This window comes from Myotis lucifugus, unplaced genomic scaffold (genome assembly GCF_000147115.1).
Source record: "Myotis lucifugus unplaced genomic scaffold, Myoluc2.0 scaffold_0, whole genome shotgun sequence".
NCBI lineage: Eukaryota > Metazoa > Chordata > Mammalia > Chiroptera > Vespertilionidae > Myotis > Myotis lucifugus.
The window spans coordinates 25,809,189-25,829,447 of NW_005871048.1; the positions used below are offsets into that span (position 1 = coordinate 25,809,189).

Sequence of the window (20,259 nt, forward strand, 5' to 3'; positions counted from 1 at the left end):
CATTAAACATAATAAGGAGCCATTTATTATTTTTATTATTATAATAATTATTATTATTGTTTTGCTTATATTAGAGAACAGGAAACGATACAAAATCTTTAATATGCCAAGTTCTACCTGAGTTCTATATATGTGCTTCCTTAAGGCATTTTTTATTTCAACAATATCCACATTTGTCCTGATATCCTTGGTTTTTGATTCTTTGGCATGATCAGCAAAAACAGAAATCTTCCTTTCTTTCTGCATATATGGAAAAGTACATTAGACAGTGTACTATAGATAGTGTCAACACAAGTGATTAGTATCACAATGGACAATATAATGCAAGAGCACATCCATGCAGTGTTAACCACAGCAAGTATCCTTCCAATCATATTATATAAAGATTATACAATGAAAAAAAAGTTTTTAAAAAGCAAACAGTTTGATTTGGAAAGTTTTACCTGATACTTACATATGTATTTTCTTAAGGTATTTTTCATTTTAGCCTGTCCCAAATCTTTCCTAGAACCTCTCTTGTGTTTCTTTGTTGCCATGCTCACGAAAAATATGATCCATTATTTATTTACCTTTATCATTCTCTAAAGAACCTCCTGAATATATGTATACAAATTTAAATCTACAATAAAAGCATAATATGCTAATTAGACTGGACATCCTTCCGAATGACCTTCCAGACAAAGCCGGGGCTGTGAGGGAAGCCTGGGTCCCAGGTGCCAGAGGGAAGCCGGCTTGGTGCTGGTAGCCGGGGGAAGGAAGGCCTACTCTTGCACTAATTTCGTGCAATGGGCCTCCAGTTGTAAAATAAAGTTATAATCTAGAAAAATTAACTCAAGAAGGATCCTGTTTTAAAGACAAGCTATCTTATCAAAATGGTCTATATTATACTAGAAAAGAGAATGATAAAAACTAAACTTTAGATCAGAATGTGTTAACCAAACTACATACACATGGAGTCTTAAGGTACTTTTCATTTTAACAATTTTAGCCTCTCTTTTTCAGAACATTTGTTTCTTTTTTCTTTTTTGTTACATTCAGGCAAAACAAAGTGTATTTGAATATCCTGATTATTAACTCAAATTTCTTTGTGTATATGTAAAAATACTTTCATTGTGAACCAAAGTTAACCATAACATTATGTATATCACATCAGATTAACTGAAGAAGGATTTCCTGTAAGATGTGCAGGTTAATATTTAACACAGCAAGCAATCATAAAAATCAGACTATGTATGTCTACATTACACTAGGGAAGAGCCAGAAAAAATGAAAACTGTTTAGTTTAGCTTACAAAGTTTTACCTGATCTCTATATGTATGTTCTCTTAAGGTACTTTTAATTTTATCATGTTGGACGTCCTTCCTGGAATCTCTCTCTTTTTCTTTTTTGGCTTTTTTCCTCCAAGTATAACTCCTTTGAATTTCTTCATCCTTTTTCTTAATTCCCTTCTACATGTATTTAGACAACAATTAAACAAATCTTAATATGAATATGTTATAAAATCCAAATAAATTTAAGATGAGTCTGACTTATAACAAAATAATACATTTTAAAATTAATTATATATAAATACAACAGGAAAACTCATCTGCTGGAGGGGGTATACTATAAGAAACATATTTTAGAAAACAGTTGGGTATTGCTAAGTACAATTGAACATGCAGTCCTTATTCCCAACATAGGAATTCTACTCCTAGGAATATATCCTAAGCTATAGAAACTCTTAAACATGTACACACCAAGAGTCATGGAAGAAAATGTTCATACTGCTCATGGCAGAAATGTTCATAATTGCAAAAATCAACCAATTAATCAAACACCAACAAAAAGAAATCCAGCAAAAAAGCAAGTCACAGAAAACTATAAATAACATAAACTTTAGATTCTTTAAAAACTGTACACAAATGCTTTATAAAAACTTTTGTAAATATAATTGAAAACAATTTCATAAATAACATATATGGCAAATTTAGAAAACAGCTGTAAAATAGAAATTATTTTTAATTTGAAAGATCTTACCTGATGTCTGTATATGTGCCTTCCTAAGGCATTTCTTGTTTTAATAAATTTCAAATCTTTATTGGACTCTCTGAATTTTTCTTTTTTGTGATGTTCCGTGAAAACAGAACTAACATTAACATCTTCATCATGCATTTTTTCCTGCATATTTATAAAAATATTTTAGTTACTGTTGATTAACCATGACCTCAAAAAACCAAAGCAAGTCACAACTGAAAAACCCACTCAAAAAGATAGGTTTTGGTGTCATCTCCCTCCAGGGAGCATGTCCATGACTTCCCTCTCAGGCCTACCTTATACTCTAAGGGTCCCCATGAGACTTATTGCAACCTGAGGAGCAATAAGCAGCAGCAGCTTGTCCCCGGCTGACCCCCTGAACCTGTCTCCAAGGCCCCCTTTTCTCTGACTTTTCCATGAGCCAAAGCAGCCCTGCCCAGGCTCATTTCTTTCCTATAACATTTCTAGTGAACCAAAGCAGCCCTGCCTAGGCTCTCTCCTGTTGATTCTGCTATCCCAAGACCTTCCTTGTTTCATTATCCCAGCTTTAATAAACATGCTCTCAAAATAAAACAATTTAAAAAGGTTTTGTAAAACATACATATGAGATTAAAGAGCCTTGTGAATTATATTACATCATAGTTATACTAAGATAAAGCAGAAAAATATAGGTTTTCAGTTTATAAAGGCTTACATTGTGTTTACATACACATTTAATTAGGTACTTGCATTTTATTAACTTAATCTTTCTGGGAATCTCTGCACTTTTTTCCTATTTGTCAGTCAAAACTGAATATGGTTATCTTCATTATTTTATTTTTCCAAATATTTGTAAAAATAATTTAGGCTGTAGATCAAATAGAATCTTGCCATTATTAGGCATATAAAATGAAACATCTCAAGAAAATCATATTAAAGAACATAGGTATAATAACATTAAACAGAATAAGGTGTATCACAAACCATATTGTTTTTTTATTTTATTAAGACATTATTTTAGCCCTGGCTAGCATTGCTCAGTGGTTGAACGTGGACCCAGGTGGTCATGGTTTGATTCCTCATCAGGGAAACATGCCCGAGTTGAGGGCTCGGTCCCCAGTAGGAGGCGTGCAGGAGGCAGCCGATTGATGTTTCTATCTCTATCCCTCTCCCTTCCTCCCTCTAAAATCAATAAAAATAAACATATTTTAAAAAAGCCTCAAAAAGTCTCTTATTAGGACACGTATATGTAGTTAATCACAGAAAGTAGTAGTCTTCTAAGTCACATGAATATCAATTATACTTTGGAAAGCCATAAAAAATTGCAAGAACATTTTAAGCTCTTAGAAAGTTTTACCTAATTTCTCCATATATAATTTTGTAAGGTATTATTCATTTATGAAGTTTCAAATTGTTCCTAGAATTCTCTTTATAAAATTTTGAATAGGTGCAGTAAAAATAATTTTTCATTTTTTCCTAGTCACATTTAAAAACATTTTACTTTAGACTAATAATAATTACTAGGCTAATTAATGATTTGGCAAATCAACTAAAGAGTCTGTTTTATAAAACAGTATGAAATTGAACTAATCATGCCTTTTTTTGGTTGTTGCTATTTGAAAATTCTTGAGACACATATCTATATCTATCTATCTAAATATATATATTTATTTAAATATACACACACACACACACACTTATATATATTAGAGGCCTGGTGCACAAGATTTGTGCACTGGGGGGGTGGTGGGAAGGTCCCTCAGCCCAGCCTGCGCCCTCGCACAGTCCAGGACCCCTCGGGGGATGTCCGCCTGCTGGACGGACATTCCCCGGGGATCTGGCCTAAGTCCACAGTCAGACATCCCTCTCGCAGTACAGGGCTTTCGCAGTCCAGGACCCTTTGCTCCTTACTGCCCGCCTGCAGCAGAGGTGGGACAGGCTCCCGCCACTGCCGCTGTGCTAGCACAGCTTCTGGCTGAGCAGTGCTCCCCTTGTGGGCGTGCACTGACCACCAGGGGGAAGCTCCTGCATTGAGTGTCTGCCCCCTGGTGGTCAGTGCACATCATAGCAACTGGTCGTTGTGCCGTTCAGTCGATTTGCATATTATGCTTTTATTATATAGGACTAGAGGCCTGGTGCACAAAAATTTGTGCACTGGCAGGGGAGGGGGGTGGGGGGGTGTCCCTCAGCCCCACTTGTGCCCTCTCACAGTCTGGGACCCCTCGGGAGATAACCACCTGCTGGCTTAGGCCCGCTCCCCAGGTGGCAGATGGCAAGCCCGATCCCTCGGTGCCTGACCCGCCTCCCCGGGTCGCGCACACGGCAAGGCCAATCCGGGGGTTGGGGCGCTGCCCCAGGTCGGGTCGCACATGGGCCACCCCGGGTCGGGTCGCACACGGGACACCCGGGCGAGCCGGCCGATCGCTGCTGCCCCGCCCGGCCACCCCGGGTCGGGTCGCACATCAGATGCCTGGATGGCGGCCGGGCGGGCTGGCCGATCGCAGCTGCACTGCCCAGCCACCCCGGGTTGGGTCGCACAAGGGATGCCCAGATGGTGGCCGGGCAGGCTGGCCGATCGCTGCTGTACCGCCCAGCCATCCTGGGTCGGGTTGCACACGGATGCCCGCCGTGCCGGGTCGCAGATAGCAGGCCTGAATGGCAGCAGGGCAGGCAGGATGGCGCTGTCCTGCCCTACCTACAGTATGCAAATTAGCCGCCATCTTTGTTGGTGGTTCATTTGCATATCACACTGATTAGCCAATGGGAGGCATAGCGAAGGTATAGTCAATTACCATGTTTGTCTATTATTAGGTAGGATATGCTGTCATATATATATATATATATATATATGTGTGTGCATATCCTATCTAATAAAAGAGAAACATGGTAATTAACCGTAAATTCGCTACCCTTCCCATTGGCTAATCAGGGCAATATGCAAATTAACCGCCAACCAAGATGGCGGCCGGCAGCTAGGCAACTGAAGCGAACAGGAGGCTTGCTTGCTCCAGTGATGGAGGAAGCCAAGGTTCCCCGCCTGCCGCTGCCGGCCTCTGAGCTGCAACTTTGTTGCAAATATAGAAGCTAAACAAACTCCAGAAACCTGCTTTCAGTCAGCCGGGATCTCAGAGCTGGAGTCGCAACAAAGTTTCAAATACAGAAGGTAAACAAAGCCCAGAAACCTGCTTTCAGCAGCCGAGGTCTCAGAGCTGGAGCCGAGCCTCAGAGCTAAAGCCGGCTCTCAGCTCCAGTGACAGCCACAGAAGGTAAATAAATCCCAGAATAAAAAAAAAAAAGAAAAAAAGGAGAGGTTGGGAGCTTCAGTCACTTGCCAGCCTGAAAATGGCCCTCAGCCCCTCACCCAGACTGGCCAGGCACCCCAGTGGGGACCCCCACCCTGAAGGGGGTGTGACCAGCTGCAAACAGCCATCATCCCCTCACCCAGGCTGGCCAGGCACCCCAGTGGGGACCCCCACCCTGAAGGGGGTGTGACCAGCTGCAAACAGCCATCATCCCCTCACCCAGGCTGGCCAGGCACCCAAGCGGGACCCCCACTCTGATCCAGGACACCCTTCACGGCAAACCAGCTGGCCACCGCCCCGTGCACCAGGCCTCTATCCTATATAGTAAAAGGGTAATATGCCTCCCAGCACTGGGATCAGCGGAGCCGAGAGGCCTCCTGGCCTGGGATCAGCGGAGCCACAAGGCCTCCCGAACCCAGGATCAGCAGAGCCGCAAGACCTCCCGGCACTAGGATCAGCGGAGCCATGAGGCCTCCTGGCCTGGGATCAGTGGAGCCACAAGGCCTCCTGAACCCGGGATCAGCGGAGCCGCAAGGCCCCCCAGCACTGGGATCAGCGGAGCCGCAAGGCCTCCCAGCACTGGGATCAGCAGAGCCACGAGGCCTCCTGGAACCTGGAGCAGCGTGACAGGGGGCAGCGCCCAAAACCCCTGATCGCCCTGCAGCTCTGTGTGTGACAGGGGGCGGGACCACAACCTGCCTACCCGCCCTGCTCTGTTCGTGACAGGGGAAGGCGCCCCAACCCCATGATCAGCCCTGCTCTCTGCCTGATAGGGGGGAGCTCCCCAAACCCCTGATCGGCTCTGCTCTGTGACAAGGTGTGGCGCCCCAACCCCCCCCATGGGCCCTGCTCTGTGTGTGACGGGGTGGAGCCGCAACCTCCCTATAGGCCCTGCCCTGAGTTTGAGAGGGGGGAGTGCCCCAACCCCCTGATCCACCCTGCTGTGTTCCTGACAGGGGGTGGCGCCGCAACCTCCCCATCGACCCTGCCTTAACTGTGACAGGGGGCGGCGCCCCAACCCCCTAATCGGCCCTACCCTGAGCGTGACTGAGGGTGGCATCGCAACCTCCTGATCCACCCTGCTCTGTGCATGACAGGGGGGAGCTCCCCAACCCCCTGATCGGCCCTGCTCTGTGGGTGACAGGGGGGAGCTCCCAACACCCTGATCGGCCCTGCTCTGTGTGACAGGGGGCGGGGCCACAACCTCCCTATCCGCCCTGCTCTGTTCGTGACAGGGGAAGGCGCCCCAACCCCTGATCGGCCCTGCTCTGTGTGTGACAAGGTGCGGCGCCCCAACCCCCCCATGGGCCCTGCTCTGTGTGTGAGGGGGTGGAGCCGCAACCTCCCCATAGGCCCTGCCCTGAGTTTGAGAGGGGGGAGTGCCCCAACCCCCTGATCCGCCCTGCTGTGTTCGTGACAGGGGGCGGCGCCCCAACCCCCTAATCGGCCCTACCCTGAGCGTGACTGAGGGTGGCATCGCAACTTCCTGATCCACCCTGCTCTGTGCATGACAGGGGGGAGCTCCCAACACCCTGATCGGCCCTGCTCTGTGTGTGACAGGGTATGGAGCCCCAACTCCCCTGATGGGCCCTGCTCTGTGCGTGACAGGGGGCAGCGCCCCAACCCCCTGATCGGCCAGCTCTGTATGTGACAGGGGTGGCACCACAACCCCCTGATCCGCCCTGCTCTGTGCATGACAGGGGGTGGCGCCGCAACCTTCCCATCGACCCTGCCTTGAGTGTGACAGGGTGCGGTGCCCCAACCCCCCAATCAGCCCTACCCTGAGCGTGACTGAGGATGGCATCGCAACCTCCTGATCCGCTCTGCTCTGTGCATGACAGGGGGCGCCGCCCCAACTCCCCAATTGGCCCTGCTCTGAGCCCGACCAGGGGCTGTGGGGCAGGCACCTAGGGATTGGGCCTGCCCTCTGCCACCCGGGAGCAGGCCTAAGCCAGGAGGTCGTTATCTCCCGAGGGGTCCCAGACTGTGAGAGGGCACAAGTGGGGCTAAGGAATACCGCCCCCCGCCGCCAGTGCACAAATTTATGTGCACCGGACCTCTAGTTATATATATATATGCTGTCTTAAGGTTCATTTTCTTTGCTTTAAGTTCCAAGTCCTTCCTATTTTTTGTTTTCTTTTTTAACCAAAATAGAATTCATTTGTGTCATTTAAAAAATTTTGTTCTATATGCAGTAACATACTTGAATTTAGACAATAAATTATGAACATATATACTGCTGACAAAAATCCTTTACGAGACATGTTATATTAAACAAAGAGAGGAGTTCTAAGTAATTACCATGTGTTGAGATTACACTATGTATTAGTAACTATGTCTCTATATACATATAGGCATTATTTCAATTAGAATCTCAAAACAGACATAAGGTAATATCCTAATATGCTCAAATCATAGACTTTAAAACACTGGGTTCAAATACCAAATGTGATTCCAATACCCATGTTATTTCTACCACAAATTACCTCTCAAACAATTTTATAAGATCCAGAAATGTACATTATTTTAGCCAATAAAGTTTTACCTGGATTCTACATATGGTCTCTCTGAAGGAATCTTTTATTTCAAGAAAATCCACATCTTTCCTGAAATCTTTGTTTTTTTCTTGATTGCTATGTTTAGTACAAACAGAATTGGTTTGGGAATCTTCATCACTTTGAATTTCTTTCTGTATGTATGTAAAGATGGTTTAGGTAATCAATTAAGTATAATTTCAACATAACTGTACTTCTTATGGTATTCAACTTTATCTATAATTGCAAAATACTTTGATAGCCAAACAAGTAGATAAAATGCTCTCTCCCAAATTAAAGATTATTAAACCCTAGTGAATTCTTTCAGGGAAATAGCATTACAACAAAGGTTGTGAATAATCAAGTGATTTCTGTGTATTTCAACAAAAGCTAGTGCCTTGTTGCTCTAATAGCAATGCTTTTTACAACTAATCATTGACAAAACTATTTTATCTAGTCTCTGTTCAAATCTACATCAAAATTTTTCAGATTATAGATTACATCTCACAGTATTTTTCAGTTTTTTTACTGATAAGACTTCTTATTTGCAAGAATATCACACACAGAGAGGAAAAGAAGCTGAGTAATGGCTGAATTCACAGCTCTGATTTTATCTGAACAGCAATAAACAATTAGCTTCACCCAACTCTATTTCAAACATATTTCTCTTGCCAAGAAATCCAAACTGATTCACAAACCACCTACCACTAATTTAAATAATACTTGCATATACATAATTCTATAAGTTTAGTAGAATAAAAAGTTGGAAGTAAAGATGAGTTCATGACAATTCCCAAAATGTATTTATGAAAAGGCATTCAGAGATTCACTATCTTTACACAAAGAGTATAGAAAACCACTGTCCTCCTAGGGAATAATTATGATATAAGCCAAAGTGTGGTAAGGCTTATGGTGTGATCTTTGGTGCCCTTTCACTTGTACAAAGCTTCCTATGTGGACACCAGGGCCCTTTAGCAGGGTATCAATCCTGCAGAGAATGATACCCGAGAGTAGCTGACTAAATTTCTTCAATTATTCAGAAAAGTGAAATTGAAAACTAAGAAAAATGAAAACATTTATTCCTTCCAATTCCTAGCATCAAGAAAATAATTACTCTGAATGTACAAAGAACGATTTCTGTTGTGGACAACTTGAAGTGAAATCAAAGTTGTAGACGAAAAGCTTGACATCAAAATGGAATTAACTATTTTCTCCTCAGAAGTGATCATAAAATGCCTTTCTTATTTGGACTGAATGATAATGAACTCCTAGCTATCTATGCCAGAACTTATAAAACAATGTATTCTAAAAACAAAACTAAGTTAGAGATTATTTACATTTTTAGTTGATAAACTATTGCTTCCCACCGAATCTGAATGTTTTCAGATTACTGCAAAGACAACTGTGGGTTAAAACATACTACAAATTACACTTTAATCATTTCTTTCCATGGAAAATAAAAATTCAGATACTTTTTACTAATCTATGTAGTTAAGAATGACTTTCATTCTGTTGAAAGTTAATTCTACCTTTAAACTGTTCAGACAGATAAATCAGGATGCTTCTGGCTGCAACAGAAAACCGACTCAAACTAATAAACATGGAAATGTACTACCTCACAGAATGGCAATGTGGTCTTAGCACTAAGGTTTCAGGGTTGGTTAATCCAGCAACTCAAGTATCTCAACAAGGGTCCAGATTCTGTCTCTATACTTCTCTATCTATACAGTTAGTTTTATCCCAAGGCTACTTTTCCTCATAGTCAAAGAATGACTGCTAGTGGTAACATTTAGGTTACATTTTTCCATCTTCACATCTTGTAGGAACAGGCTGCCAGTGGCTCTCTTTTCAGAATGAAGAATAAACTTCCCAGAAACTCTTCTACACCTCTTTTCATGTTCCATGGATCAGAACTGGTTCAAATGCCATTCCTAATCCAATCACTTTCAAGGGCAATAAAATTGTTTATAGTTCAAGCAGGTCCATCCCTTGAGCTAAAGTCAAAATTCCACTCTACAATGCTGCTATTCAGTAAGGAAAAGATCTATAATAATAAAAGCGTAATATGCTAATTAGACTGGACATCCTTCCGGACGAAGCCGGGATTGCAGCTGTAGGATCGAGACAGACGCAGCGGCTGCGAGGGAGGGATGCAGGCAGCTGCCACGGCTTCAAAGGCCTACTCTTGCACGAATTCCATGCATCGAGCCTGTAGTAATTATATAATGATATATTTCATCTACTGTTGGAAGACTCAAAGTTTTTTCAAATGTTATGTTTGTTAACTTAACAAAGAAAAAATGAGAACTCATGTGCCAGGCTTTATGCAAGATGATTCAGATATAACTACGGAAAGGATAGGTATCATCCTTGATGACATGGTACTTTCGGTTTAGATGGGGAAATAGACATTAGCTAAGTAATCAGGCAATTAATTAATTATGATTATAGTGAATAGTATAAAGCAAAATAATTCTTAAGAATACATAATAAGTGAACCTAACTTAATATGGTGATCAAGAGGATTCTTTGAAGAGGCAACATTATCACCAGAACCTGAATGATGAGCGCAGGGAGTGAGAGGGTAGTGGGAAGAACCTTGCCAGTCAAAGAATGTATCTTTTGAGAAGACACTGAGTTAGAAAATAGCTTGGCCTATTAAAAAATTGGGAGGAGACCATTTTATTACAGTAGAGCAAGCATAGAAAAAAGTGAAGCAGGATATAGTTTAAAGGGTAAGAGTGACAGGAATCCTATGGGAACTTGTAAGCCATGTAGAGGTTTAGAACTTTATCCTAAGACAATGAGAAGCCATTGGATGGTTTATTTATTTTTTTGTTTTTTTGTTAATCCTCACCCGAGGATATTTTTCCACTGATTTTTAGGGAGAATGGATGAGAGAGGGAAAGATAGAGAGAAACATTAATGTAAGAGAGACATATCTATTGGTTGCCTCCTGGATGAGCCCCACCAGGGCCCAGGCTAGGGAGGAGTCTGCAACCAAGGTACGTGCCCTTGACCAGAATCAAACCTGGGACCCTTTGGTCCACAAGCCGACACTCTATCCACTGAGCCAAACCGCTAGGGCCCTTGGATGGTTTAAATAGGAGAGTGACAGGATCAGAATTGTTTTAGAAAGAATATTTTGGCTGTTCCTTCTGATTGAAGTAGCATGGACTAGAGAAAGAAAAGATAAGAGTAATTAGGAAATTAGCAAGAGCATAAAAGTTAAGTAACAGGAAGACTAATTAGGAGTCTACTCCAGGAGCACAGGGTAAAGAGGATAACTAAATAGCATCTATATATATATATAAAAGGATAAGTGTCCATCCTTCTGACCAGTAGTTATGACGCACAGACCACCAGGGAGCAGACAATCAACGCAGGAGCTGCCATGATATGCACTGGCCATTTAGAAATAAACGGCACCACGGACCTGGCGCTGACAAATCAACACTTGGCTTCCCCCAAGTGGGACACAGGTTCCGACACCACCCGGAGCAACACCCCACCAAATCGCAGCCAATGCTGCCAAGACCCCATGGCCCATAGCCCAGCCCAGCCTGGAAACAGTCGTGGTGGGCTCCAAATAATGATGTCACGTAGCAACGCCCGGCTTCCTCTCCCTAGCGACTAGCCTCCTTGGAGTTTCTTCAGCTCAGGAACACGACTTGCTTTATAGCCAGGTGCAAACATTTTATACTTTAATCAAATGTCTGTGAAGCATTTTCCCATGCCTCATCTCATTTGATCCTCACAGAAGTCCTGGAGTAGGTAGATAGGAGACTTGGTAGAATCCTATTTTCTTTTCATTAGCCAGAAAACGGAGATTTAGAAAGTTTAGAAACTTGACCTGACTGAAAAGAAGAAATGGTGGAACTTGAAAACGACTTCAGGTTTTCTCACTGCGCAGAATATAGTCAAACACTGCTACAGTTAAATATTTTACCCTTTGTTCTCCCTGTATGATCTACAATAATAATCTGCTTCGTGTTGATATTTACTACTGTGTTGGTGACAATTACCTGAAAGAAAAATTGGGGTGCTTCACTGGGCTGGAAAAAGTTTAGCTAAATCAGAAAGCAGGTCTAATTAAGCAAGTTTATTCTATGTATATATATATATAAAAGGCTAAGCTGACTTGCGCATACACAATACATATAAAGCTCTTGCTGGCGCCAATCGCACGCATGTGTTTCGATCTGTCATTGTCGATTGTGAATTTGGTTGACACTATTATATTATAGAGAAAGGGCAAACAGTGATAATAAAATATTTCTAATTAATTTCCTTTCAATGTGCATGAATCCGTGCACCAGGACACTAGTATTAGTATAAAAGGAGAAACATAGATTGCTTGAAGAGGTATTTGAAATAAAATCAATAAAACTTGGTAATAGACAACTGGGGAATAAGGGAAAGGAAGGTTTTAGGGTGATTCCCAGATCTCTAACATAAATTATTGAACACTTAGGGTATCTATTGAGATGAGAAACACCAAAGGAGGAGCCAGTTTTTCCTGGAATATCAAGGTTCAGTTTTTAGACATATAAGGTTTCTCTTCTATCTTAAGTGACCCCTCTTTAAGATTCTTCTTCGTTTAATTCCAGAGGTTTTCTTCCATTTGAACTACTTAAGGAGTAGTATTTGTACAGGAAGAGGGAGGTAGAAGAATAGAACAGAAAAATATTTTCTAAATCCTTAGAAGTAGCTCCCTTTTTTTCCAAATGGTACAAAATAACCCCAAAATTCTCATATGATACTATAGTCCACTGTTATGTTATTTAAACCTACATTAAAACACTTAAAATTATTTTGTAGTAAACATCACTAAAGCACTTGAAAACAAAAGTAGAAACTCAAAATAAGACAATTTTAAATTTAATAAGCAAGTTTCTGTTGAAATTATCAAAAGTATTCTTGAATACTTAAATAACTGAGAGCAACTGCCTTAAAATATGTCATTTTAATTATCTTTCATCATTATATTTTCAAAATTCAGAACATAATTTTACTATGTATCACTATATCATTATTTTATTTAAAAAAAACTTTTGAAAATGTCTATTATTTATTTTACTTACCTCTAACAGAAAATCCCCTAGATACTGAATTGGATAAAATGGACCCTTAAAGTTATCTTTTTCTTGCTCAGCCTTGATTCTTGCATTACTGGCAATTACATGAGTTATTCCAGTTGGTGAACTTTTTGGTAAAATAACATTTGCTTTTCCAGCCTCCAAAACTCTAAATAAAAATGTAAACAGTTTAGAAAGTATTTTTTAAATAAATATATTCAGTCAAATTATCTAAATCAATAACTTCCTTAGAGTAGCAGTGCAATTTCTGAAAGGAGTTATATTCTTTTGGGGTATGTGAGTGCCATGAAGGATAATTATTGCCATGATTATAAGTTGCTCAAGCAAATGTTTAAGAAATTGGGCTATTCATTCTACTTATCAATTTCTTGATATGGGAGAAATTAAAAACCAAGAATATTAAATTCACTTAAGGAAAAGTTACCTTAATAAGCCAAAGAAATAATGAAAGAAGTCTAAGGAACTAGCTACTTCAGAAGGCAACATACCTCCAAGAAAATCATTCTGAACCACACACACACACACACACACACACACACACACACACACAAAATGGAACTAGTTGCCAACCTTCTTCTAATAATTAGGCTTTGAAAAAGTTAAACGTTAATCTATATTAAGAAATACTTTACATTTAGATTCAGAAGACAAACACAGACATACATATCCCAAAATCAAGAAAGTTCTGATTCTGCTTAAGAATTTAGAAAGCTACAAGAGAACACTGCTACCACCTAACAATGAGAAAAAGCCAAATAAGCTACAAAAATTCTAATTTTTCCTGAACCTGTCTGAGAACTAAGGTAACAAGCCAATCAAGAAACTGAATTTCCATAGATTAATAAGCAGGTTTGTGAAGAGACCGGACACCAGAACTATTTCACTTTGCCAGAGCACAGGAGAAAAGTTATTAACATAAAAGCTGGTAAGAATCAAGAAATTTTTAAAAATTTAAGGCCAAGTGAAGGTAGCATGACAGTTTAGTATAACTAGGAGTCCCTGGCCCTCTTACTTGCAAACCTCTTTGCCACAGACCTCCATTAAGTATTCATGGAAGAGTGTTGGAGCAGGTAACAAAGGAAGCCCCTATTGGTAGCACAGATGGGCCATCTGGGTCTGGCTGCCACCAAGTAATAGACATAAAACCAGATCCACTTCCCTGGATCCTTCTCTCATATAAGCAAAAGCCTTAAGCTATTTGGGTAAGGTAAGAAAGTTTTCTATCTTCAGAATTCAGGAAAGGTGCACTGCTTGTGTTGGAAGAGGAAATAAAACCCACCTGCCCCTGTGGAGGGATAGAAAAACCTGCTGTGCAGTCCCAAAACAGATTCACTGTTTCTGTTTGAGGGATAGAAGCAAAAGCCATCTGTCCCTGGAAGAGGGGCAGGAATGCCACTAGGGTTTAGGATCCTGCACCAATACAAACTAGAGATCTAATACTGGGTAATGGTTAAAAATTCTTTCTTGCCAAAGGCCCTGCCTATAGGTAGCAGGCAAGAGTATGGCTACCTGGGGGACCGAGACACAAACACTGAGAAAGTACCAACCAGGAACTAAGAACACAAAGAATGCTTAAGAATAGAGCTATCCAGCAGAACTGACAATGCACACTTCCTTACCCCACCCCATAAATGAGCAACAAAGCAGGAGACAAACAGTATGAAGAGAGAGTCCTTTCAGGGGTCCTTTTAAGAGTTCGTTCAGTAGTACAGGCACTACCAAAAGCTGAGAGTGAAGAAAACTAATTAAAATCTTTCTAGAACCCCAGGCTCCACACTAAGCCCAAAGAAACTGTAGCCCATTGCAGCAGTAAATTGAAATAATGCATTGAGGGTGACTATAGCATTAACAAAACCCCAAAACAAGCTCAACCACCCCTAACCAACTCGATCACCCCTACTAACTGTCTTATAGAAGAGGTAGAATATGTTTTTGGATATAAATATTATTTACCTCTTTTGTATGTGATGTCTATGCATACAATAAAAAAATACAAGACATACACGAAAAGCAAGGGGGGGGAATTACTGTCAAGAGATAAAGGAATAAATAGCAGAAAGATGATCCAGATGTTGAAATTGTCAGAAAGTGACTTTAAAATAACTTTGGCTGACATGGTAAAGGATATAGGAAAAAGGTGAACAATATACATGAAGAGACAGGGAATTTAGGAGAATATTTAAAAAAATGGTAGAAATGAAAGATACTATATCAAACAGACAATCCAACCTCAGAGAGAAGGTGGGGTGGGGGGGCGGGGGAAGAGGGGGGAAGGGCGTGAGAGATCAACCAAAAGACTTGTATACATGCATATAAGCAGAACCCATGGACATAAACACTAGGAGGGTGAGGGCATGTGCTGGGGGCATGGGAACGACTGGGAGGGGTCAATGGGGGAAAAAGGAGACATATGTAATACTTTAAACAATAAAGAATTTTTTTAAAAAGATACTATATCAGAGAAGAAGGCTTATTAACAGACTGCCCATAACTGAGGACGGTATATCTGAACTTGATGATAGGGCAACTGAAACTATATAACTGAAACACAAAAATCAAACAAACAAACAAACAAACAAACAAACAAAAAATAGAACAAAGGATGCAAAAAATGTGGGACAGAACCACTAGGTCCAAAATATAGGGATAGCACTCCAGAAGGAAAAGAACACAATAGAATAAATATTTAAAAGATAATTGCCAAGAATTTTCCATAATTAATATGACACACTAAAAAAAACAAAAACCTGAATGTGTTCAGGAAGCTCAGAGAACCCCAAGCAAATAACAAATAACAAATAAACACACACACACACACACCTGGACACGTAATCAAACCATTAAAGAGCAAAGGTCATATTGTTTTTTAAATTTTAATTTCCAATTGTTCATTACTAGCATATAAAAACACAATTTTTATATAGTGAATTATCATGTGACCTTGCTAAATTCACTAATACAATAACTTTTTTTCGATAAATTATGTAGTATATGGCCATGGCTTTCAGGATAAAAGCAATTATTTCACATTTTTTCTTTACAACTCTAGGCTCTTATTTATTTTCTTTGCCTTATTGCACTGGCTAGTACCTCTAGTAAAATGCTGAATAGAAGTGGTCACAGTAAGCATGCTTTGTCTTATTCCCAATTATGGAAGAAAAATATCCATGATTTTAAGTTTAGATTTTGTCATACATATCATTTACCAGGTTGAGGTTATAAAATTCTTAACAAAATATTTGCAAATAGAATCAGCAAGTATTAAAAATGAATAATACACCATGATGAAGTAGAATTTATCTCAGGAGTATCAGTTTGGTTTAACATTTAAAAATTGACAAAATAATTTAGCATATTATCAGAATAAAAGACAAAAGCCAATTGTCTCAATAGATATATAAAATTTTCAAAAAAGTCCATTTATAATAGCATCCTAAAACAATAAGTACCTAGGGTTAAATTTAACAAAATGTGTGCTAAATTTTTGCAATGAAAACTATAAAACATTAATGTCAGAAATTAAAAAATGATTTTAAAGAAAGAAATTTAAAAATACTTGAAGGAATATACAATTTGTTGAAAGAACAACTCAATATTGTTAAGATCTCAATTCTCTCCAATTTGATCTTAACTTCAATCCCAATCACAATCACAGCTTGTATTTTTGTACAAATTGACAAACTGATTCTAAAATGTGTATGGAAATATAAAAGATCCACATCATCAAAACAAATCTGAAAAAGAGAATACTGGAGGATTCATACTACCTGATTTAAAGACTCATTATAAAGCTACAGTAATTAAAACAGTGTGCTGTTAATATAGGTAGAGACAGTTATCAATGGAACAGAATAAGAAGTCCAGAAATAGACCACACAAATATGGTCAAGTGATTTTCAACAACGCCAAGGTAACTGCAAAGCAACTGAACCCTCATACGTTGCTAATGAGTTTGTAAAATGGTACAACTACTTTAGAAAATGGTTTGGCATTTTCATATAATGTTAAGTGCACAATGGCCATTTGAGCCAGCAATTTCATTCCTAGGTATTTACCCAAGAGGAATGAAGACTTGTCTACCTGAAGACTTGTACTCAATGTTCATAGCAGCTTTAATCACATTAGAAAAAAAAAACAAACAAAAAATGCCACAAAAGTCCATCAGTGGTTGAATAAATAAATGGGTTGTGATATATCCACAGAGGAGAATACCACTCAGCAACAAAAAATAAAGTGCTGATTCACACAAGGTACATAAATCTCAAAATCAAATGTGTATATACAATATGATCCCATTTACATAAATCACTAAAGGAAAATAACAAATCTAATCTACAGTGACAAAAGAAACCACTGGTTATCTGGTATTGGTGGAACAGAATTAAATGTACAAGGACACAACAAAATGTTGTAATGTTAATGTTACAGATCAGAATGTAGTGGGGTTAACATAGATGTATAACTTTGCCCAAACTCATCAAAATGAACACTTAAAATGTGTGGATGTTACTATCTATAAATTACACTTCAGTAAAGGTGACAAAAAAAGTCTGTCCAACTCCCCTCCACCAAAAGTCATGGCAATCTTATAATTAGTTTACCCAATAAGAAGCCTTTTAAAAAAATGATATAAAAGATTAAAAAAATGAAATGATAGAAACAGTATTAACCATGAAAAATGCACTACATAAACCCAGAACAAAGCCTCTGTGATAACATAATATTTCATTTGCAAAAATGTAACTGCTTTAAAACTTAAAAAATTTGTTTGACTCACAGAAAAAATGACATGGAAAGTAAAATAAAGACCACAAAAATAATTTAAAGTAATACTATAAAATACATTTTGTTCCATTAGATAGATATACTTAAATGTTAGAATGGCTTAAGTAGGAAATCAAAGAGTAAACCACATGGCTCATTTAAACTAAACTAATAATAGCAAAGAAATAGAGAAAGGTATTCAAGCAAACCAAAACTGTTTTCTCATTAATTGCTTTAGCTTTTATAAGGTCTTATCTTACCTTACAAGAGAATCACTTCGCTTATCAGCTCTAACAAGGAGGACAACTTTCCATCTGTGAAAGGCTCCTGGAGCACCAGTGCGTTTCAGTTCTTCACGCCATCTTTTAGGTGCAGATTGCATTTGAGGTGAATAATGGGAATTCTTTTCAATTTTATATCCCCATTCGTAAGTTGTTTCATCAAGCCATCTACCACTTTTGGCACTATGAATTATGTAGTCCTTAGTTAGTACCCACTTTCCTAAAAAGTAAATAAGCTGTCAATAAGAATTTTGGTTCTGATAAGTGGTAAACAATAAAAACCAAATATCAAACAGAATTTAATCTTTCTGAAAACTAAAGACACAAATAAATGGAAGCATATACTGTGCTTATGGACAGAAAGAATTAGCACTGCTAAAATGTCCACACTACCCACAGCCATCTATATTTTCAATGCAATCCCTATCAAAATAGCAATGTCATTTTTCACAGAACTATAACAAATGATCCTAAAATTTATTTGGAACCACAAAAGACCCTGAATAGACAAAGCAATCTTGAAAAAGAAAAAACGTATATTACAAGGCTATAACAATCAAAACTGCAGGGTACTAAAGTAAAAACAGGCATATAGAGCAATGTAACGTAAAAGAGAGCCCAGAAAGAAACCCATAGCTATAGGATAAACTAATTTATAATAAAGAGTCAAGAATATCCATTGGGAGTCCTGACTGGTTTGGCTCAGTGGATAAAGCGTTCACCTGTGGACTGAAGGGTCCCAGGTTCAATTCCAGTCAAGGGCATGTACCTTGGTTGCAGGCACATCCCCAGGAGGGGGTGTGCAGGAGGCAGCTGATCGATGTTTCTCTCTCGTCGATGTTTCTAACTCTCTATCCCTCTCCCTTCCTCTCTGTAAAAAATCAATAAATTAAAAAAAAAAAAAAGAATATCCATTGGGGTAAAGAGATTATCTTCAATAAATGATGCAGTCACATTTGTTTTTGTGTTTATTGTCTTTGCCTTAGGAGATATATCCAAAAAAATATGCTAAGACCAATATTTTATTGCCTGTGTTTTCTTCTAGGAGTTTTATGGTTCCGGGTTTTATATTTAAGTCTTTAATCCATGTTTAGTTTATTTTTGTGTATGTTGTAAGAAAGTGGCCTAATTTCATTTTTTTTCATATATCCACAAAACAAAAAGGCAACTTACTAAATCGGAGAAGATATTTGTAAATGATATATTATTCAATAAGGGGTTAATACCCACAATATATAAAGAACTCATACAACTCAACACAATCCAATTAAAAAATGAGCTGAGGACCTAAATAGACATTTCTCCAAAATATAATGTTGTATATGAACTATAATTGAAAAAAAATTAACCTATTCAACATGAGACTCAAACTACTTACCAACATCATCTTTGAATGATGTTGTTTTCCTAAATTTTTTTATGAGAGGCCTACAACATGACTGAACATTGTATGTAATCTTTCCCATAGTTATAATTGCTAGTAAATAAAATATAGATATAAGGCTTAATAAAATAAAATGTGGTATTACTTAAATTATAATTATTATTATTAAACCCTATTTTGGGTTAGATTTATATTCTTCCTCTTATGCTAAAAACTTTTCCCATAATGTTTATGGCATTCTTATGCTTTGTAAAACAAATTTATTGAGTTAGAGAATTTTTCAGGGTACTGAAGTAAAAACCATTAGATCAGGGTATCTACAAACATTCTATAGTTGCTTTATTTGGGCATCAATGATCTTTTTAAACAGCAGGGACAATGTATGTTTTCATTTGTGGAGTTAATAATGAATCCAAGTGTTTTTATAATAAGTTACTCTAAAAATGGTAAATTCACCTGAGTTAAATACATATTTTTTTTTTTGCAACCAGCAGACTACTGAGAAGCCAAATCAATCATAGAAAACTATAAAAGAAACATCAATGGTGACAAAGAGAGAATTTAAAAATCTTAGAAAAATAAAATAGCATGATCATTGCTTCATAGAATGGATGAGAGGGGAGACAGCAGTCGAACAAAAACATTAACTATTTCCAATGATAGATCAAAGAAAAGAAACTTGGCTGACAACAGCTGAGATTTCAACAGGTATCTTTTTTTTTAATTTTGTGCCAAAACTTTCACTTAAAATACTTTTTCTTATATAAAGTACTTACATGAAAATATTTGTTGAAGGAAATATTTCTGCCTATTTAAGTACATTTCTCATGTATTGCAAAGTTTTACTCAGAAAAATACAACAAAAAGTATATCAAATATAAGTATTTTCAGAAAAATGCC

At 38.7% G+C, this 20,259-nt stretch overlaps 1 protein-coding gene across 1 annotated transcript in view; it reads right to left on the reverse strand.

Annotated features, from left to right (window-relative positions):
- SLF1 (SMC5-SMC6 complex localization factor 1) overlaps positions 1-20,259 on the reverse strand; it is a 67,286-nt gene that overhangs the window by 37,317 nt on the left and 9,710 nt on the right. Inside the window, exons 4-9 of the mRNA XM_006081213.3 lie at positions 17,955-18,195; positions 12,916-13,078; positions 7,843-7,986; positions 2,020-2,160; positions 1,302-1,448; positions 118-240 (exon numbers count right to left, since the gene is read on the reverse strand). Of these exons, the coding sequence (XP_006081275.1) occupies positions 118-240; positions 1,302-1,448; positions 2,020-2,160; positions 7,843-7,986; positions 12,916-13,078; positions 17,955-18,195 (959 nt within the window). The remainder of the gene's footprint in view (positions 1-117; positions 241-1,301; positions 1,449-2,019; positions 2,161-7,842; positions 7,987-12,915; positions 13,079-17,954; positions 18,196-20,259) is intronic.